We start from the raw sequence: 22,979 nt of genomic DNA on the forward strand, positions 1-22,979 counted from the left end.
AAAACATGTGTGCTTCAATGGCTGCTGTCTTGCTGTCTTGTGTGTCCTTCAAGAAGCAACAGGAAATGACGTTCTTAGACTTCTGGCAGAATTCAGCTGTCCCAAGTCATCAGTCTCTGTATGAATATGTCAGGGTGTGTGCGTGTCTGTGAGAGTATGAGGGTACGTGTGTGTGTCAGTCAATGAGTGCCCTCCTTCAATCTCGAAACATCTCGGCTTTTATGCTACATGTGGACGTCATAACCTCACAAATTTAGAACCTTGTATGGCACACATTCATGTCTGCTAACTTCCGCAATGTGCGATCCAAAACTAACTCAGAGAGTCATATGGAGCTTGATTGACAAGCTCACATGTAACACTCCATACTTGACATCATGTGCTGTTCATGTAATGTCATATAACCATACATTTACATAATATGAACACATATTAGCAACTTTACATTAAATAACTATATACTAATATGTATTAACATGACAGACTACTCTAAACTTATTTTAACAAGATATAATCCACAATCTATCATTGCTTTAGCTACATAGACACATGTCTATTTTTGTCTTCTCATGACATTCTGTACCAAGATACCATATATGTCATTCTCAAATTGGCTACATCAGAAACTCATTACTAACTCAGCTTCAGATGAGGATATGTTTCACTGAAAACTTGATCAAGGTCATTCACACATACTATTTATTATGATTAATCATAAAACCAAATATGTTTTGCAAGCTTGCCATAAATATATTATAACACCTATAAGTGCCGAATTATGAATTTGGAATAATATTCTAACAACTGTACACCTATACCAGTCCTTAAAAGGACCTTTGTGGATCTAATAGTAGCTAGCTAGTATCTAGTGAATTGCAGACTGTCCCTGCTCCAAACACCAAACTGTCCCTGCCTACACTGAGAAACGACAGCTGCAGAATCGGTCAGCAGCACTGCATGCAGTGCACTATAATATGCTTTCTATATTTGAAGAAAGTATATTATACGTGTATTACAACCCTATATACTGTACACCTATACCAGTCCTTAAAAGGACCTTTGTGAACCTAGTAGCTAGTGAATTGCAGACTGTCCCTGCTCCAAACACCAAACTGTCCCTCCCTACACTGATAAAAGACAGCTGCAGAATCGGTCATCACTCAGCAGCACAGCAGTGCACTATAATATACTTTCTATATTTTAAAGAAAGTATAAGTGTATTACAACCCTATATACTGTACACCTATACCAGTCCTTAAAAAGGACTTTTGTGGACCTAAAAGTAATAGCTAGTGATTAGACTGACTGTCCCTACTCCACACAGCGTCCTTTCCCTACACTGACAAAAGACAGAATGTAAAATGGCCGCCAGATCAGGTCTATTTATAAGGTAGAGGGTATGTCCATGTGCTGAAAATAATAATAAATAACAAATTTAAGGTTAGCCAAACTAAATAATGTTATTATATTATAAATTTACACTCACTGGCCACTTTATTAGGCACTGCCTTAATTATTTGTGGCATACATTCAACAAGGTGTTGGAAACATTCCTCAGAGGTTTTGGTCCATAGTGACAGTTGCTGCACATCCATGATGCAAATCTCTTGTTCCACCACATCCCAAATGTGCTCTATTGAATGTGATTTGGTAACTGTGAAGGCCATTGGAGTACAGAGACCTCATTGTCATGTTCAAGAAACCAGTGGTGAAATGATTTTAGCTTTGTGAAATGGTACATTATCCTGCTGGAAGGAGCCATCAGAAGATGGGTACCCTGTAGTCAAAAAGGGATGGACATGGTCAGCAACAATACTCAGGTAGGCCGTGGCATTTAAACCATGCTCAATTAGTACTAAGGGGCCCAAAGTGTGCCAAGAAAATATCCCCCACATCATACAACACCAGCCTGAACCGTTGATACAAGGCATGAGTGGCACCTGGTGTAGTCTTCTGCTTCTGTAACTCATCTGCTTCAAGGTTCGACGTGTTATGAGTTCAGAGATAGTATTCTGCATACTTTGGTTGTAACAAGTGATTATTTGAGTTACTGTTCTCTTTCTATCATCTCAAACCAGTCGGCCCATTCTCCTTTGACATCAACAAGGTATTTTTGTCCACATAACTGGATATTTGCTGGATATTTTCTCTTTTTCGGACCATTCTCTGTATACCCTAGAGATGGTTGTGCGTGAGAATCCCAGTAGATCAGCAGGTTTTGAAATACTCAGACCTGCCCGACCGGCACCAACAACCATGCCACATTCAAAGTCACTTAAATCCCCTTTCTTCCCCATTCTGATACTCAGTTTGAACTTCAGCAAGTCATCTTCACCACGTCTAGATGCCTAAATGCATTGAGTTGCTGCCATGTGATTGGCTGATTAGCAATTGGTGTTACCAAGCAATTGAACAGGTGTACCTAATAAAGCGTTCGTTGAGTGTTTTCACATTTATATATCATCAATGATTTATACAGCACTTTAAATAGTGTACATTTTAGATCAGTCCTTCCCCTTGAGGAGCTTACAGTTTAAGATCTCTATCTCACATGCATACAGTACATACACATACTAAGGCCAATTCGGACAGGAGCCATGTAAGCTACTAGCATGTGTTTGGGGTGTGGGAGGAAAATTCTGGACATCTTTGCAATATTTGACATTTCTTGGTTTTACCCCATTCAAAACACCGCAAGTATAAAAGCATCCTTGTTGATCCTGCCAGAAATCCGGCGAGCTTGTAACTTCCTTTAGTGAGCTGATAACTGACAACCCTGCTTGGGATTACAGTGCAGCAGTTCTAGAGTGGTCAGTTTACGTTACGAGCTTACTGGATTTCTGGCAGAATATATTCAGGTATTTTTTGCACTTTCTGTAGGATGCCATGCTAACCAGAATGAGTAATGAATGAAAATATAAAAATAAGATTGCAAATGACGAATTACTGTATTTACCGGCATATAACACTCACTTTTTTCCCCTTAAAATCAGGGGAAAAATCGCAGGTGCGTGTTATACGCCGATCCCCCGCCATTTTGGAGCCTCTGGATGGCTTTTAGCCGCCTTCGGCCCTTCTCGGTGGCTTTCGGCCACCTTTGGCGCTTCCCGACGACTTTCGGCCGCCTTCAGCACTTCCCGGCGGCCGTAAACCGCCGAGAAGGGCCGAAAGGCGACGAGAACGGCCGAAGGCGGCCGAGAACTACCGAGCGCCGCCGAGATACACAGGACATCTCGGCGGCGCCACTTTTAAAAATAAAAGCGAAAAATAAAACAGACAAACCTGAAAAATGACACAGACAAGGGGACAAGGCTGCATTGATGGACACGGCCGCCATAGTGGACAAGGCTGCAACAGTGGATAAGGCTGCATGACAAAGCTGCATATGACACTGACAAGTGTGCAATGATGGACAAGGCTGCAAATGACACTGACAAGGCTTCAGATGGACACTGATAAGGCTGCATTGATGGGCATTTAAATGTAAGTTTTTTTTCCTTAAAATTCCCTCCTAAACTTAAAAAAATATATAAAAATTACATAAAAAGTTTACCATAAATAGATAAAATGTAAAAAAGTTCATGCATAAAAAATGTGGAAAAATAAGTCCCACACCAAACACCGAATCCAAAAATTCTGAGATGTAACAGCACAATAAATTTTCTGTGGGTCTCAAAGCAGAGGAAAAACACCACCTGTATTTACTGAATGCTTACCAGAGCTAGTGTGACTTTCTGTGCAGACAAGTCAGACAACACTTGTGCGAGTGAAACCTCTGTGTAATCCACAAACAGATATTCCACAATTTAGGGTCCCCACAAATGAACAAAAATAGAGCACCAGGCTTGCATAGTGTAAAATCTATGGGTGGTACTTTATTAGACAGACACACCAGAGTGTACAAAACAAACTGGCGTCTTGCCATCTAAAGAAACAACGAATCCCGGCAGCACGCATGTGTGTTAACTTCACGACTTCCGGTTCCGCCCTACGTATGTTTAGTCAAAAATTAAGTCATCAGTGTTAGAAGTTTTTGAGGTAATTTAATATTTTAAAAGATAAAAGTTTCTGAAAATATATGTAAGTTATATGTTCGGTGGCAAGTGATGGTTTCTGAAGGTCACACAACAGCAGATCATATAGGGAGGAGGGGATTTGCTGAGTAGGTATTTCTATTTTTGAGTTACTAGTCAGAACAATGGGTGGAGTTATGCTACTTATCTATAGACTGAACCATATTGGGTATATATGCAAATGTGGGAGTTATTAGGGTATGCTGACATAGCATCATGAAAGGTATAAGATGAGAGTAAGGTTATAGGAGAAGAGAGGATCGGTGGGAAGAGAAAGGATTCTACACTTTGGAGAATGTAGATCAGAAGACCCTTTCCTCCTTCTGAGGCCATCACCATGCCATATGTTACCAGATGTCAATCTTGTCTTTGCTTGTCTTTCTGAACAATAAACGAACTATTGGATGAACGAAGGATTCTTCAATTTCTACTCCTGAAAGTACGTTTGAAATGCCTTGAAGGAAGACAGACTTTACTGATTCACATATTACACAAAGACTTTGCTATTCATTAAGAAACGCCCCTGTGAGTGAGTATGTAGAGTTGTATCTACACTACATTTGCATTTTACTACTCTATATTCACTTTTAACAATCAGCCACCCCTGTATACCCCAAAGTATACCCTATTTAAGTATACAACTTACACCCTCTCCCTCCCAGCTGGCGGGAACTAACTACAAGCCACCCATAACAAAATTGACCAAAGAACTCCACCAATACTCCTGTTGTGAGCTCACGTGGATGGGTAAGCTGTCCACCTTTAGGACGATGGTCTTGCCCCAAATTTTATATATCTTTAGGACCCTACGCTCTCTTGCTTCCCTCCTTAAAACATTTGTGTGACAAAACAAAAAAGCAAGATGCTCCTATGCACATCTTATCAAACACAAAAAGGTTGGTGGAGTGGGCTTTGTGGACCTTGCCAACTATTCACATGCATCTCTACTTACCCAGATGAAATATTGGTTTCACTCTTCTCCAGATTCTCTGTGAGTAGATATGGAATCAACCCTGTCCGGTACCACAGTCCTCTGAGCACTCCTTCTGGCGGACCTTTGGTCCCCCTTAATTTGGCTAGTCTACCCCCCACAGCTCAAGCATCCCTTAAAGCCTGGAGTGTACCAGCTCATAGCTCTGTATATTCCAAGCGAAACACTAATGTCCTAACCCCACTATCAGCTCTAGTCATTCTCATTCCATACTTACAAACTAAGACCTGGAGCAAACAAGGAATCTGTTGGGCAGAAGACCTTCTCCATAATAATATACCCAAACCCTTTTCGGAACTGATGTCCACATTTAAAGATTCCATCTAAAGACTTCTTCCTTTTCACATTTATCTCACATTTTTTGAACACTATTCCCAAACCTATAATTCACATAAATCCCCAGGCCTGGCAATTTTATGTAAACCCTAGCCCTCACTCCAAGAATATCTCACTGCTTTATTCCCTCCAACAACACAAAGATACTTTCTACAAAACCCCTCTGATGGTGCAATGGGAGAAAAAGCTACAATCCTCCTCAGAAAACCAACGGTTGAAAGCCTCTCCTTATGCATACACGATAACACTGCTTTAACCACTGGGAACTCACCCAAGAAATCATGACTAGGTGGTACTTTACCCTATACCGGTTAGCCAAGTTCTTTCCAACCTACTCCCCCCTGTGCTGGAGAGGATGTAGACAAGTGAATACTAAATTCCACATACTATGGTCATGCAAAAACTTGGCAACAGACATGTCAACTCATTTCTAAGCTCACTGGAACATTAACACCCCCTGATGCGGCTCTAGCAATACTAAACTTAGGTATTGAAAAACTCCCCACTCAATACCATAGTGATATATTTAAATGTAAACTTAGGAGCAAATAAAAATTTACAAAAGCAGGCAGCAAGGAACACACTCCCACTAAAATTTAATCTAAAAGAGTTGCTGCGCTATTATAGCCGTAAATAATTTAAGCAACCAAAATTGTTTTTACATCTCTCTTAACATGTAAATCACAAAAATCCATAATATCAGTGAGTGAACAATATTACTTCTCAAAAAAGTCCAAATAAAGTGAGTCCAGTGCTTCAGTGCAATCAAGTGAAAATCAAGGTATGGGTAAGACTTGCTGAATCTTCACAAGTTCTCAAAAGTGCCTATAATAATTAATCTCAGTGTTCCCCCATTAGGTGTACGCTCATCTCATGACGTGTGACCTCACATTTAAGTTTGATCAAAAACAGCCTTTTAGTCACCTATGGACTAATTTTCTCCTTTGCGTCCTGTAAATTTTTCTCCACCATTGCTTGGTATATGTAAAAAGAAAGGTGCTCCATATAGTGCATATATCCTTTTAAAATCAATATAGTTTATTCAAAAGATAATATCAATTTCACATTTGCCAGGTGCTCCAATGCACCAGCTATGTACAGCATGTAAACGTTATAGAAATCCACGTCACTGCAACAATTCCGTGCTGCTCCAATAATGATCTCAGCATCTCGTCTGTACGTGTGCTCAACCCCTACGCGTTACGTCACTGGGTTACGCGACTTCCTCATGGGATTCCCATTGGTGGACAAGACGCGTTGTTCTTTTAGCTTACTCCCACTCCACCAATTGATTTTGCAACCTGTAGTGCGGCTGTGTACTGATTCCTAGAACTGCTGCTTGCACAAGGCAGAGCCGCACCTTGGACTGATCAGATTAATCAACCCGATTCTAATCTGTGTGTATGCTGAAGTGAATAAAGTGTTCACCCCGATTATTGTTGCCGTGCGGTGGATTAATATCACAGTGTTAAAACATTCCCATATAACAACACTGGGTCCATAAATATAAAAGCTTTTAAATATTTATTTTGGACCCCTTATTGTAGGCAATATCTCTCCTAGATGTTGATGTAGAAGCCACGTAAAACGAATCCCTAATTTGACCCCTTTGTATTGAACTGTAACTGTAGATCACAACTGGGTGCACATAATATATTGGCTGTGCTGTTAGGGTTTTAACCTAAAAACGGCACAGCCAATATATTATGTGCACCCAGTTGTGATCTACAGGTATAGTTCAATACAAAGGGGTCAAATTAGGGATTTGTTTTAGATAGCTTCCACATCAACATTTAGGAGATATAGTGAGTATTATTTATGAAAGGCAAATCCACTTTGCACTGCAAGTGCAGTCGCTTTAGGGGAAGATCTGAAATGAGGGGAAGCTCTACTGATTTTATCATCCAATCATGTGCAAGCAAAAATGCTGTTTTTTTCCCTTGCATGCCCCTTCAGATCTACAGTGACTATACTTCCAAGTGAGTTGCAGTGCATTTGTAGGGAAAAGTTTTTTTTCCTTTAGTAAATAAACCCCCATGTTAATCCACCGCACGACAACAATATCAGGATAAGAGCTTTATTCACTTCAACATACACACACTGATTAGAATTGGGTTGATTCATCTTATCAGTTCAAGGTGCAGTGCTGCCTTGTGTGAGCAGCAGTTCTAAGTATCAGTCCACGGCTGCAATACAGGCTGAAAAATCAATTAGTGGAGCGGGAGTAAGATAAAACACAGCATCTTGTCCACCAATAGGAATCCCCCTGAGGAAGCCACGTGACCCTGTGACGAAACGTGTAGGGGAGGGGCACATAGTCAGAAGAGATGCTGAGATCATTCTTGGAGCAGCATGGAATTGTTGCAGTGTTGGGAATTTCTACAACTTTTACATGCTGTACATAGTTCTTGCACTGAAGTACCTGGCAAATGTGAGTGCAATATCTTTTTAACAAACAATATTGATTTTAAAAAGGATATAAGCACTATATGGAGCTCCTTTTTACAAATACTGAGCAATGGTGGAGAAAAATCTGATAGGACGCAAATGAGGAAAACACGTTTAATTAGTCTATAGGTGACGAAAAAGGCTGTTTTTAACCAAACTTAAGTTCACACATCATGAGGTGAGCGTACACCTAATGGGCGAGCACTGAGGTGAATTATAAGCACATTTGAGGACTTACCCATACATTGATTTTCACTTGATTGCACTGAATTCACTTTATTTGGACTTGAGAAATAATATTGTTCACTTACTGATTATTGATTTTTGTGATTTACACGTTGAGATGTGAAAAGCTTTTGGTTATGTTAATATTTCATGGCTATAATAGTGTATCAATTATTTTTATCAATTCTTTTTAGAACCATAATGCTGTACTTCAGGTATTATTGGCGGCCAAGTCTTTAATTACGAAAATGTGGTGTAAGAATTTAGTGCCTAATATGTCAGAACTTAACGCTCTGGTTAATCCTCATTACACATATGAAAGAACTCTTGCTGTTAGGGATAATGCTTTAACAAAGTTTGACAAGGCATGGCAATACTGGGACTATGTCTCTACCACTAGACCATAATTGATGTATACCATTGGCTGTTGACTGGCAACTGTTATCTATTTTGTTTAATTTACAACCCGGTATTAGCTATTAACCTCCTACTCTTCTCCTTCGCTTTTCTCTTTATATAGAATAATCTAGTGTTTATATCCTGAAACCAAGTTGTACCTCTTATGCCGCGTACACACGATCGGATTATCCGGCGGACCAGAGTCTGTCGGACAATCCACCCGTGTGTGGGCTCTGGCGGACTTAGAAAGAAGTCTTGACTCAAAATTGTCCGACGGACAATCCGCTCATCTGTGTGCTAGTCCGCCGGACTTTTGAAATGAACGGACTTGCCCACACACGGAGTAAAGTTCGTTTATTTTAAACATGGCTCCAGGTAGACGGAACTAGCGAAGGAAGTCAATGTCGCCACCTCTATCGGCGAGATTGACACCTTGCAAGCCCTGTCACCTGGTATGGATTTAAAGGGGAACCCCTAAGCTGAAAAAACAAGCGCCCCCCCCTCCTGAGCCATACCAGGCCACGTGCCCTCAACATGTGGGCCCCTGCGTCCCCCTCACCCCAAAGCACTTTGTCCCCATGTTGATGAGGACAAGGGCTTCTTCCTGTCAACCCTCGCCGTTGGTTGTCGGGATCTGCGGGCGGGGGACTTATCATAATCCAGGAGCCCCCTTTAATAAGGGGGCCCCCAGATTCTGGCCCCCTACCCTATATGAATGAGTATGGGGTACAATGTACCCCGATCCTACTACCCCCTCCATAAAAAAACACAACACAGGTTTTTAAAGTTCTTTATTAGACAGCTCCAGGGGTCTTCTCGCTGGACTCCTCTGCTATCAGAGGAGGAGGAGACCGGGCCAACGCTAGTTAAAGAGCTGGAAGAAGAAAGAGGAGGCCCTACTCATTCGTCCCCACCCCCTTTCCTGACCGATAAGGGTCTGCTATGGACTTTGGGGTGACCCCCACGCCGTTTTTGTGGCGTAGGGGTTCCCCTTTAAATCCATACCAGGTGACGGGGCTCGCGAGGTGTCAATCTCACCGATGGAGGCGGCGACATTGAGTTCCTTCGCTAGTTCCGTCTACCTGGAGCCACGTTCAAAATGAACGGACTTTACTCCGTGTGTGGGCAAGTCCATTCATTTGAAAAGTCTGGAGGTCTCCCGCCATAGTCCGGCAGATTGTCCGCTGGACAAGTCCGGTCGTGTGTGGGCAGGTCCGCTCGTTCGGAAAGTCCGGCGGACCTCCGCTGCAAAGCCGGATAGTCTGATCGTGTGTATGCGGCATTACTGTTTTTGTAGTGTATTAACAAAATTTTCATAAGAGCTTACTCTTTATCCTCTCTTACATACTGCTTGTATACGATTGTCCTTTTGAAACTCAATAAGTATTTTCCTGAAATACACCAATCAGGAAAATACCGCATTATGACCACTAGACAGAGTAGACAGCCATAGGAAAGAAGCATTCCCCAGCTGTCACGAATAATACCTATAATTTGTCCAATTGGTCTAATATGTTTAAGACATTTGCACGGCAACATTTTTATTCTAAACAGACCCCCTTTAAGTTTACCTTAAGGTTTCATACATCCCTTCCCACAATACATTTACGCATATCAGACACCAAGAAAATGTCATGCACCATAACTTCAGTCAGGCTCATACCTGGTTCCAAAGCCCCTCGGATGGTACCGATGACATCATAAATCCTTGTGACTTCATTGTTGGTGTAAACATGCATTCTCACCTGCCTGCAACAATTAAATGCAAGTGTTTTAGGAAACATTTATTAATTTAATCAACTGATTATTATTTCTATATAGTCAACATTTAAAAAAACGATTTTGACAGGATCATTAGACAATCAAACTATACTTGCTCACTTGAGAGGTGTAAATCCAGAAAACGATGCAAATTTAGTATAAAATTAGATTTATAGGTAAAACAAATGTCAGGCTTGCAGCATTGTACACACACACAAACAAATATTTTGTCAATAGGGGGAGTCAAATGTAACCACATCTCAAAAGGCCACCATTTTAAATGATGCCAAGGGCCATAGTAATGACCTGACATCAGATGACGCAGGAATAAGGAATAAATAATTTTTTGTATAATATTTTCTCCCTGGAGACTCAAAACACTAATGTTAGGGAAGTTCTTCTAATGCCGTGTACACACACAACAGGACTTTCTGGCAGAAAAGGTCCAACGGAATCATTCCATCAGATATTCCGATCGTGTGTGGGCTTCATCTGACTTTTTTTTTTCAAAAATTCAGACGGACCTAGAAATAGAACATGTTTCAAATCTTTCCGACGGAATGAATTTCTATCGGGAAAACCTTTTGTCTGTATGCTGGTCCGATGGACCAAATACAACGCAAGGGCAGCTATTGGCTACTGGCTATTGAATTTCCTTTTCTAGTTCTGTAGTACGTCATCGCGTTCGAAATGAACGGACTTTGGTGTGATCATGTTTGGGCAAGTCCATTTGGTGGGAAGTCCATCAGAACTCTGTCAGAACTCCGTCTGGAAGACTGTTGGACCTTTTCTGCCAGAAAGTCCGGTCGTGTGTACGCGGCATTACAGTCAGTGTCAGTGCTCAGACCATATGCAGCACACTGCATCAAATTGGTCTGCATGACTGTCATCCCAGAAGGAAGCCTCTTCTAAAGAAGCACAAGAAAGCCTACAAACAGTTTGCTGAAGACAAGCAGACTAAGGACATGGATTACTGGAACCATGTCCTGTGGTCTGATGAGACCAAGATAAACTTATTTGGTTCAGCGTGTGTGTCAAGCGTGTGTGGCGGCAACCAGGTGAGGAGTACAAAGCCAAGTGTGTCTTGCCTACAGTCAAGCATGGTGGTGGGAGTGTCATGGTCTGGGGCTGTACGAGTGATGCCGGGACTGGGGAGCTACAGTTCATTGAGGGAACCATGAATGCCAACATGTACTGTGCCATACTGAAGCAGAGCATGAACCCCTCCCTTCAGAGACTGGGCCGCAGGGCAGTATTCCAATATGATAATGACACCAAACACAACTCCAAGACGACCACTGCCTTGCTAAAGAAGCTGAGGGTAAAGGTGATGGACTGGCCAAGCATGTCTCCAGACCTAAACCCTATTGAGCATCTGTGGGGCATCCTCAAATGGAAGGTGGAAGAGCGCAAGGTCTCTAACATCCACGAGTTCCGTGATGTCGTCATGGAGGAGTGGAAGAGGACTCGTGGCAACCTGTGAAGCTCTGGTGAACTCCATGCTCAAGAGGGTTAAGGCAGCGCTTGAAAATAATGGTGACCACACAAATTGACACTTTGGGCCCAATTTGGACATTTTCAGTTAAAGGTGTACTCAATTTTGTTGCCAGCGGTTTAGACATTAATGGCTTCAGTGTTGTTACATGAAAATATTTATATATAAAAATAAAATAATTTACAAAAACTGAGAGGAGCGTATATATATATACATACACACACACACACACACACACACACACACACACACACACACACACACACACACACACACACACACACACAGGCACCTAGCTTTGAAAGGTCCGCTTGGATCTCCTAGATGCTTGGACTGAAATTAGGACTCCTGCCCCCCTGCCCAGCAACCTCCTGGCACATGTTACAGGTCCCAAGAGGCTACAGGATGATTCACACATGCGCAGTGGGAGGCCGATTCTGAAGCCACAGGAAGTCACAACCATCTTTGCACAGCCAACATGGCAGTGCCAGGTACCCAAAAACTGGCGGAGAGCACTGGATCCCTGAGAAAGTTAGTCTTTATTAAAGTGAGCATCTACAGCCCTCAGGGGCTGCCCTATGTGCAACATACAAAATTGTGCGAAGATCACGCACACACAAAATAATATTGATGTCGGTGATGATGATGTTGTCGGAATTTCTGATCGTGTACACAAGTCCGGCATACAAAAGTTCACGCATGCTCGGAATCAAGCAGAAGGAGTCGCACTGGCTATTGAATGTCCTTTTTCTCGGCTCGTTGTACGTCTTGTACATCACCGCGCTCCCACGTACGTAATTGTTGGCCAACATTTGTGTGACCATGTGTATGGAAGACAAGTTGGAGCCAACATCCTTCGAACAAAAATCCAGGCTTTTGTTGTCAGAAAGTCCAATCGTGTGTACGGGGCATTAGAATTACTTGTAGCAGCCAATCAAATTTCTGGGGGTTTTTTTGTTAGTTTTTTTTACCAATGCATTAAAATGAACCACTAAAGGGCTTCTAGGAAAATAAAACTTGGAACGAAGAAGGGTGTGGGATCTCGGCCTCTTCTCCTTCCAAATACTTTTGACCAATAAATAAGTAATCTTTCTGGCTAGGCAGTGTAGCAGAGGCGTGTAAATCTTAAGCCTAGCTGCACAGAAATTCCTTTGGCAGATATAACCTTATAATTATAGGTACCTAAACTGCACCTGGAGTTATGTTATATGTCTATGCAATCCATTTATCCATTTATATGCACTGGCTGCTACAGCCACTCGATCATTTCCACTGACCCCCCCCCCCCCCCCCCCCCGGTTATGCAGTGGTTTTAACTAATCCTCAAAACAAATGATTTCTTTTTTTTAAACCATATGTGAAAAAGACACAAACCGCTCTGGCAGTGAAAGGGTTAACAATTTTAGATACAAAAAGCACTCTCCCCAATAGAACACTGCTAAGGACTTTTCAATGAGCTACCTGCTCGAAAAGTTGCTCACAAATCCAGGTCCGATATTATAGGAGACATTGAGATTTCCTTTCCATGCCTCTGGTGGAGCTGGTCCTCCCATAAGCCTGTATAGAAACAAAGACAAAAAAATAATGAGCATTAGTTGGTGTCGTAGGATAGTTGTGACTGCTGTATGAATACAATGTAGAGAAAAGGCAAGCTGTACTATGACGGCCCATTAGATTACAGTCAAGGTTCATAGGACTTGTTATAGCTCACCACATTCAAACCACTTTCTTATCACTGACCTGCTTCCCAGAACGTACACAAAATTTTTTGTGAGAAAAAGGTAAATTTATAATTCATGGGTGTATTGTTAGTGTTAAGCATAGCCTAAATGTTTTCTTTGTTCACTGTTAATATAGGGTATCGCATTCTTTTCTGTGCCCCATTGGGGATATTTCTCATAATTTCCTGTCCTGAAGATGCAGCAGGAAGCAAGAGGAAATCTCAACAAAATTCAAGGGAATTCCCCTCTTAGCCCCTGTACACACGGTCGGATATTTTGCCAACCAAATCCGTCGGATTTTGCCCATCGGATTTAGTCCGACGGATTGTGTCCGAAACTGTTGCATACACACGGTCGGGCCAAGTTGGCGAAAAATTTGATCTTTCAGAACGTGATGACGTAATTTCGTTACGATGGGACTACATTAAGGCTAGTAGCCAATAGCTTTGATGTAGGAATTTGATCTGAGCATGCGTGGCACTTGGTCCGATCAAAATGCTCTACACATGATCGGATTAGGTCGGTCCGGCCTAGTTGGTCAGGAAATATTTCCAACATGTTGGAAAATTGGGTCGGATGGAGATTCGGACGGAATCAGTCCGATGCATACCACACACAGTCGGATTATCTGACGACATGGTCCGATAAGACGCATTCCGACAGATTCTCCGACCGTGTGTACAAGGGCTTAGTCAGTTAACACTACAACCCATGTCCCCAAAGGAAGATCTATCCTTACCCCTTGTTCAAGCGATAACTACAATTTTGGATCTCTCCTGTGTACTGGTGACAATGCCCCCCAGGACATATATAGGGGGTGAATCTTCCAAGGGGAGACCAAGATAGCAGAGCCACCGATAGGGGGTTACCCCCGGGCCTCCTGTAGAGGGCCCAGGCACACAGGGGGTCCTGGACAAAAAGGGGATCAGTGGAGCGGGATGGCAGGACAATTACAGAGTAAGGGAACAGGTGCATCAAAGCTGCTACCTCCTCTATAATGCCTGGCGAGCCTCAAGAATACTGCACTCAGCCTGGGAAGTCTCTGTAAACCTCCAAGTAATCCATACAAAAAAGGGGAGAAAGGCTGGTGCCATGAAAATCAGCTAAAACATCATTTTATTATTGTAGGTGTACGCCTTACAAAAAAATCTAAACGCATTTGTGCCATCAGGCCTTAATCATGAGTAAGGCCTGATGGCTGAAGCATGTTTGCTTTTTTGAGTGTTTGTTCACCTACAATAATAAAATTATGTTTTAGCTGACTTTGATGGCAACAGCCTTCTCTCTCTCTCCAGCAGCTGAAAGCCAGTTTCTTCCCCTCTCCTGCTGTTGGAGGGAGAGGCACAGACAATGTGCATTATTCTGTAATGGTCCTCTCGTCCCGCCGCACTGATCCCCCCTCCTTGGGCTGCCCACATTTGAGTCCCCCCTTGTACCCCCGCAGTGCTGCTAGCTTCCCTCTCCCGCTGGCTGCTGTGGGCACACAGGTAGATGGAGAGTGGGTGAAGGAGCCAGTAAAAATGTCATTTACCACCCTCTTCCTTTTCTGAATTGGACACAGTGAGTGATCCTCTGTCTATTCATCTTTAGGGCACTTTCACACTGGGGCGGGGGGACGTCGGCGTTAAAGCGCCGCTATTTTTAGCGGTGCTTTACCGCCATTTTAGATGCTCTTTTTGGCCACTAGCAGGGGTTAAAAGCACCCCGCTAGCAGCCGAAAAGCGCAGCTAAAGAAACGCTAAAAAGGGGTTAATAGTGTCTGCAAAGCACCGCTGCCAAATCGCTTTGCAGGTGCTTTGGCGGCACTGCTCATTGATTTCAAAGGGCAGGGGAGCTTTAGGAGTAGTGTATACTCCTATCGAACCATTGTAGGATGTTTATGCTAATTATAATATGTAACGTACTTTGTATCCAAGGTTGTGGGCTTGGTGCCACACGGTTTGGGTGGGTACTGAGTCACTTAGGTGGCTAGTTTAATTAATTTAACGTTTACATTTGTGATTCCTTAGCTATGTTAATCATATATTCATGTTTACAGATTGCATTGTTAGGGTAATGTGATCAGGTTCTAACTGATCTTCTGTGCTATATATTCAGTGTGAATTTTCAATAAAGTGAGTTACAGTTTGCATCTAAGCTAGTGTCGTCCAGTATCTTGGGTGCAATATTCAGCTATAATACCTGGTTCCAGGTTCCAGACTGGAAGACGCTATATCTTGACAAAGGCACCCATGCTGAGTGCTCGACGGCTCCATCACATACATTTAATAATGTATTATAGATTATAGAACTGTCTTTGTGTGTGTCTTTTATATCTGCCTAGAGTACAGTTTAAAGGGTAGTCTGCTGCATTCTATTGAAACCTGTGCCCTTCGCAAAGAGGTTACATGGTATATTTAGACACCATGAGGACTGCTTTGATTAATCTACATTAACATTACTGGGTTAGATACCTTGTATAAAGAAGAGATTGCTTTCATCAAAAAACGACTTACTTGAGGATCTTTTCTGCATCATGGTAACCTATAGGATGGACAGGAATGCTGGGCAGTCCAACTCCTTCATCTGCATTGTATCTGTACATAAACTCTGCCCGGCAGAAAACAAATACAAAATTTGGGTTATGAAAATTGTAATATTTTTTGTACCCAATGACACTCAACATTGATGCATGCACACAAAACATAACACAGAAGGGTGTGGGCTTAGGTATATGTCATATGGGGAGCATGAGAAGTCAGGGAAAGAGCGCTCAGACCCGACAATGAGAAGTGGAAGGAAGGAGTCTGAGTCGTTCTGTGATACTGCACTGTTCTTTTGAACCCTGCTGGAATGACACTGCATTTGGGGTGCACAAGGCAGCACGTGCCAGGCCCAGGGTCCCCTGTTGACCCACAGGGTACCACCTGTACCCCCTCTGTTGGCAGCCCTGATCAACATAATTGGTTGTAATGATTATCACACAATCTTTTTCCCTTGATCACTGTCGAAAGACCCAAAGCTGTCAGACTGTGGGGGCCAAAAAACTAGAACACACACAGTTGCCCATCCTTCGTTGTTAGATTTAATGTTTTTATACATTAATTTAGCTTACACAACAGGGGTCACAAAGCAGATTTTACCTCTTTCATTCAGTTTCTGCTTTAAATGCATATATGTCTTATTACTAATTATGTAACTTTTCCATATTCTTTGTTTTACAAACCTTTAGCAGGATAACCTGGAGTTAGAGGGTCTCCAGCTCCATTGAGATTCAGAACATTTCCTCTCTGGGCTGCACCATCAGGCAAGTTCCAGCCATCTGGATAGGGCTTAACGCCAGGGGCGCAGTAATCAGCCGGATCAGAAAACAAGATGATTCCTTTGGCACCAGCCAATATAGCATTTTTTACCTGCAAGGAGGAATATACTACTGGGTCAGTCTGCAATATAAGGTGGAAGTTCACCCCAGAATTACTCTATAAACATTAAACAGCCATATAAGCATCCTATATGCTTAGCACTGCTGTGTACTTTGGTTTAGGCTGTCCCAGCATTTAGCAATTGAAAAACTGCTGGCCTTTTATGAGACACACCAAGCAACTCAATGTGTTGCTCAGTCACCCCTTGTGCTATCCAAGTCTTCAACAGCATCAGGGGGGAAAAGGAAGAGGAAACTTCTTCCCAGTCAAGTCTTTCAATCCAAAGATGTACTGTAGATAACATGGTGGGGCGGAGCGACACCATGAGTTGCATGGTGTCGCTCAGGAAAGACTATTTCCAGTGTGGATTGCTGGAAAACTGTAGTATAAAAAGATTTCAATCATTTTTTATCAAGACACTATATATGTATTACGAAAGAAAGAACGAAAGACTAGTTGGGACTTAAGGCGTAGAAATGTAACCACAATGTATAAAACGTGTATTTGTATTACAAACTTAGTAAAAAATAAAAATAAAAACACCACACACCATGGTCGACATGATTTACACAAGATAATGCTCTTCTATGCATAGATATAACCTATCCACTTCACGTTGCCACATGGGGTCCTTACATTTCAATGCTGCCAATGTGTTTCAATAATATTCTTCTTCAGGGGCTGGATTAGCTATACATATGAAGAGTGTTGAAAACATAAGTCCGCCCAAACCTAAAAAACACTCCATCCTCTAAATGGAGCTCAAACTAGCCATCGTCAAGGGGCAGGAGAGCACACAGACCATAAAAGGAAACCTCACAATGTTAGCTCCCCTGATCAAAAATTAACCTGATCCTCTGTTGTAATAGCTGCTCAAGGGTAAACTTGCACTTTAAGGCAATGCAAAGAAGTGATGATGTGCAAAGAGTGGTCACCCACTACATTCAATCTGAAATCATATTGCCGCAACTCTACAACAAAGCTAAAAAGCTCAAAAGAGGTATGCATATTTTCTGTCAGAATTTCATTAAGGCTCGTACAATATATGCGTACAGCCAATGGAAAGGGGTTAAACTATCGCAAAGTATAAAAGTTTCACTTTATGTAATCTTATTTCAACAAATGGAAATAGGTTGGTTTTCTGCACTTGAACACGGTCAATGCCCTTTTTTCAGCATACATGTAAAAGCTCAGGCCCCCCATTTAGGCAATGTGGCCCATGGCACAACTGAATGATGATGCCCTTTTGTGCAAGCCCCTGGCATCATGTGATTTTTTTTGTACAAATGTTAGAATGCACTACTGAAGACAACACAGGGTTTGTTTTTATATATATATAAAAAAAGTGGATTTTACCTGTACTGACCATCAAACAAACAAAAAAAAAGGGAATTCTAAAGAGCTTTCCTCGTATATTTTGCTCTCTCACTTCAGCCATAAATTTCCAGTATTGGTCAACAAAGGAGATCAATACAAGGAAAAGTTCTCCAGTTTGTCAATTCTGAGACTGGATGCTGCCCCCTCTAACCATGGTGCCCCAAGTACTAGTTCATATCTAGTAATAACTTAATGACCTAGGGCCTAGTGCCATTGAGATAATACAGCCCGGACAAAAGACCTCAAATCACAGGAGCAGCTAAGATACAATGAACAATGTGCTGACTGGTCTTGTCCTCCGACCTAGAATAGTTGAGTGAGATGTTACAGTTGGTAGACCTGAGCAGATCATTAACAGAAGATCTCCCCAGTAATTAGTGTAGAAGTATTAATTACATCATGACAGACCTAAGTTCAAGTTGTCAAAAAGGTCAGCTGGTGAGATTTTTCACCTGTTGGAAGCAGGAAAATACATTTACTAAGTAAACCACAATCCACTGGGGGATGTAACTAAATTAACCTCTGTTCTTCCATACATTCCAGAAATAACAGCCTTGGCTGTTGAAGTGGGAGTTACCGCACAGAGGACACTATAGGAAAATACATGCTGTTTTAAGGCTGAGCCATCACTTAATCAGGACACCAGTTGTATTTAGCTGAAAAAGTACCATTATTCTGGAGTCCAAAGGATCTGGGGTCCAGAACACCCACTATACCACACTGTCATTGTTCTGAGGCCCAAAAGACCTGTGTGCCATTGTCCGGGAGGTTCAGAGGACCACTGTGCTATTGTTCTGAGGCCCTGTAGACCAGGGTACCATTGCTCTGTGGCACAGATTACCCCTGTGCAATGTATAATGGACCCAAAAGGACCAGGTTGCCATGTTACTGAGTCCTTGTAGGCTATTCCATTGTTCTGGGGTGGGACCTGGTAGCAGAACAATGACCAATCTATCATTGTTCTGGAACTTTGATTACAGGAGTAGTGATGCTATTTTTTTCTTGTTTTTGAAATGCCCACACTCTTGAACATGAAAGATGTCTGCCTGTTATGTTGCCCTGTAGGCTTCCAGGCATGTCAGAGATTAGTTCCTAATCAAAATTATTGGCTGTAATCTAAAGATCTGGTCATGGCCTATTTATAAATGGTAATCATAGTCTATACCTCTGCTACAATAATATGTTCTGAGGAGAGATTTTTCTACAAACGTTTAAAAAATGAATTGCATATAGCTAGCCTAACTTCCCTACCTTATTTCCTCTGAAGATCTTGCCGTATCTGGCAATCACAATTCTCCCAGTGCAGTTGATACTCAAGTTTCTCTGCAGATAGAAGAAGTCTTCAGTGCGTGCGTAGTTCACGTACACCAAGTCTCCCTGCAAAATAAAAAATAAGTTATATTTTGGCAGGTGAAAAAAAATACAAGAAACACATCAGCTGGTTTATATGGTTCAGCAGCTGACCACTCATGGCTCAATGCTACAGTAGACAAGGAGCAATGATACTAATCTCTGAAGACCTCTATAGGCAATCTTAGATATCAATGGCAGATACAACCTGTAGCAGTCACAGCAAAGGGCAATGGGTCTCTTCCTTAAGTTTTCTATCAGACCGTTGCAGAGAGACTGCAACTCTCAAAGAACGTGGCTGGCCATCTCTGCAGCCTTCCCATTATCCATGTGCCCCGAATTTTAGGCTGCTTCTTGGGAGCCATTTCACTACTAAGGGAAGTGAGAACTTCACATTAACACATTTCAAAGAGTGCAAAATGCATCTCTTTCTCCTTCCTTTTAAGCTTCAGTTGGGCTTGAATAAATAAAGAATTCACAAATCTAAAATCATCATGCAGTAGTGGTGCCTTTTAGCACTGGGATCAATTCTTACGTTTTTAAATCATGAACTGTGTAATGTTACTGCATTTCTGTGTAGGATTTTGCCAAGTGCTATGGTTCCATCCCACAAAAAAAATGTAGTTTAAACTTAATTAGTCCTAGTGTTTGTGACAATTATAGGGAACAGTCACTTGCAAGTTGCTCTGCAGAAGAATGCATCAGGACTGCATAAAAACAAACACGTAGAACTGAAATATGTCCAGATACCAGCGTTAGGACTGCTTACCTCTGGTTCCCCCTGAGCCGAAAAGGCATTATAAGGAGGGACTATATCTGTGAAGTTTTCATAGCCATCCGGAGGTGGTTCTGATAAAGAAGTGTTAAACACCTGGAAAAACACAAATTTATTATAGATTAAAATCTTTTTAAAATTTAAATCAATATTGGTTCGTTAAAAATAGCAGAGGCTCAGTACTCTAAAGCAGGGGTAGGCAACCTCGGCCCTCCAGCTGTTTTGAAACTACAAGTCCCATGAGACATTGCAAGACCCTAACAATCACAGGCATGATGGGATTTGTAGTTTCACCACAGCTGGAGGGCCAAGGTTGCCTACCCCTTCTCTAAAGGATAGCATGGCCAACCTGTGAAAGCCAAACCAAGGGAATGTATACAGTATAATAGCTGCATCAAATATCATTTACCAATCCAACAATCTTTGCACAATGCCAGTTTAGAGCAGCCATTCTCAACCAGGGTTCCGATAGCGGTTTCTAGGGGTTCTTTGAGCTGTGGCTGATGACTTCCCTTCCTATGGTGTCTGCATAGTCCCAGGTCCAACACCACTTCAAGTCAGCGTCATTGACATCCGTGTTTTTAGCCGTCTGTAGGGGCGGCATTCTGGCCACCAACATAAGGAGCATTATATCCCCTGGCCAGCAATCCAAAGAGCAGTATTTCCACAGACTTCCTATATAAGGGGTATTTTTCATTTCCATTTTTTTAAGCAGGGGTTCCCCCAGTACCTGCAGAATATTTCAAGGGTTCCACTGGAGTAAAAAGTTTGCGCAAGGCTGGTTTAAAGCATTGATGTCTGTTAGACATTGCAAGTACCACTTCTGGCTCCAGGTTGCCAAACAACGTGACTAAAAAACACCCTTTAAAGCTTTGGAAAATGGGAAGTGCATGTTGGGAAATTTAAAGAACACCAGGCACCCAAGATCGCTGTTAAGAAGCAAACCAGACAATTTTCTGTTATCCATGAGATAAACACTAATCATGCATATACACTATATTACCAAACGTATTGGGACGCTTGCCTGTACACGCACATGAACTTTAATGGCATCCTAGTCTTAGTCTGTAGGGTTCAATATTGAGTTGGCCCACCCTTTGCAGCTATAACAGCTTCAACTCTTCTGGGAAGGCTGTCCACAAGGTTTAGGAGTGTGTCTATGGGAATGTTTGACCTTTCTTCCAGAAGAGCATTTGGAAGGTCAGGCACTGATGTAGACAAGAAGGCCTGGTTTGTAGTCTCCACTCCAATATATCCCAAAGGTGTTCCATTGGGGTTGAGGTCAGGACTCGATGCAGACCAGTACAGTTCCTCCACCCCAAACTTACTTATTCATGTCTTTATGGACTTTGCTTTGTGAACTGGTTCAAATCATTTGGTGGAGGGGGGAGGGCTTGCTTTTCAGGGGTTGGACTTGGCCCCTTAGTTCCAGTGAAGGGAAATCTTAAGGCATCAGCTTACCAAGACATTTTGGACAATTTCAAGCTCTCAAATTTGTGTGAACAGTTTAGGGATTGCCCCTTCCTGTTCCAACATGACTGTGCGCCAGTGCACAAAGAAAGGTCCATAAAGACATGGATGAGCGAGTTTGGGGTGGAGCAAATTGACTGGCCTGCACAGAGTCCTGACCCCGATAAAACACCCTTGTGATAAATTAGACTACAAGCCAGGCCTTCTCATCCAACATCAGTGCCTGATGTAAAAAATATGCTTCTGGAAGAATGGTCAAACTTTCCCATGGACGCACTCCTAAACCTTGTGGACAGCCTTCCCAGAAAAGTTGAAGCTGTTATAGCTGCAAAGGGTGGGCCAACTCAATACTGAACCCTACGGACTAAGACTGGGATGCCATTACAGTTCATGTGCCCCAATACTTTTGGTATTATAGTGTATGTAGCACCCTCCAGTATACTAGAGGGTGCTACATATAAGAGTTTTTTTTGTAATGTAAGTAAATTTCCAGGCCTGGCTGGCAGCCAAGCCTGAGTGTGTTTTTCTTCTGGGTCAGGGTTTGAATGACTCAGGGAGAGCTGGGTGACTCAAAGACAGCATCACCGAGACCTTCCACTTCTTTTCAGAATATGCTAGAATCTTCTGGAAAGCAAGAGGAATGGGGGGGGGGGGGAGGTGGAGCTGCCTGGAGTATTCTGAGGGCCCTCACCAACCCCCAACTTGGATTGGCAGGGGGCAGGCCCCCCTCAAATACTCAGGGTGGGGAGGAGATGAGATCGGGTGGAAGATGGAGATAGAGTGTTAGACTGACGGGGCCTTTGAGTTAGCTCTCCAGTCTGGGGGGGTGACCTTTGGGCAAGGGGGCGCAGACAGGCCCTCCTTAGAACTCACACAGAGGTGTCCTGCCCAGGAGGAGCAAGCGACAACAGCAGGAGAACACTGCCGGGAAGGTCTCCAGGAGTTACACAAAGGCAGCCAAGAGGGCTGGCGAGTGTTCACACAGCCAGGAAGACTGGTTGGGACACCTGAGAGGACTGGGAGAGTGCAATTCTGAGATAGGTGCAGAAGCAGTGGTGTGGACTGAGGTGGCATGGGCAATGGAGAGAGGCAGCTGCAGCCGGCAGGGCCTGAAGTTATGGTGCTGGGATTGGTAGCTATGTGGACAGCTAGCACTA

At 42.7% G+C, this 22,979-nt stretch overlaps 1 protein-coding gene across 2 annotated transcripts in view; it reads right to left on the reverse strand.

The window, feature by feature from the left end:
• LOC143986593 (N-acetylated-alpha-linked acidic dipeptidase 2-like) overlaps window positions 1–22,979 on the reverse strand; it is a 143,939-nt gene that overhangs the window by 53,417 nt on the left and 67,543 nt on the right. For both annotated transcript variants that reach the window (XM_077485002.1, XM_077485003.1), the window contains 6 exons: window positions 20,347–20,448; window positions 19,479–19,604; window positions 16,655–16,841; window positions 15,945–16,038; window positions 13,190–13,285; window positions 10,136–10,221 (listed from right to left, as the gene is read on the reverse strand). In XM_077485002.1, coding sequence (XP_077341128.1) covers window positions 10,136–10,221; window positions 13,190–13,285; window positions 15,945–16,038; window positions 16,655–16,841; window positions 19,479–19,604; window positions 20,347–20,448 — 691 coding nt within the window. The remainder of the gene's footprint in view (window positions 1–10,135; window positions 10,222–13,189; window positions 13,286–15,944; window positions 16,039–16,654; window positions 16,842–19,478; window positions 19,605–20,346; window positions 20,449–22,979) is intronic.

The sequence above is a fragment of the Lithobates pipiens genome, unplaced genomic scaffold (genome assembly GCF_037356315.1).
Source record: "Lithobates pipiens isolate NorthernLeopardFrog02 unplaced genomic scaffold, aLitPip1_a1.2 Scaffold_17, whole genome shotgun sequence".
Lineage (NCBI taxonomy): Eukaryota > Metazoa > Chordata > Amphibia > Anura > Ranidae > Lithobates > Lithobates pipiens.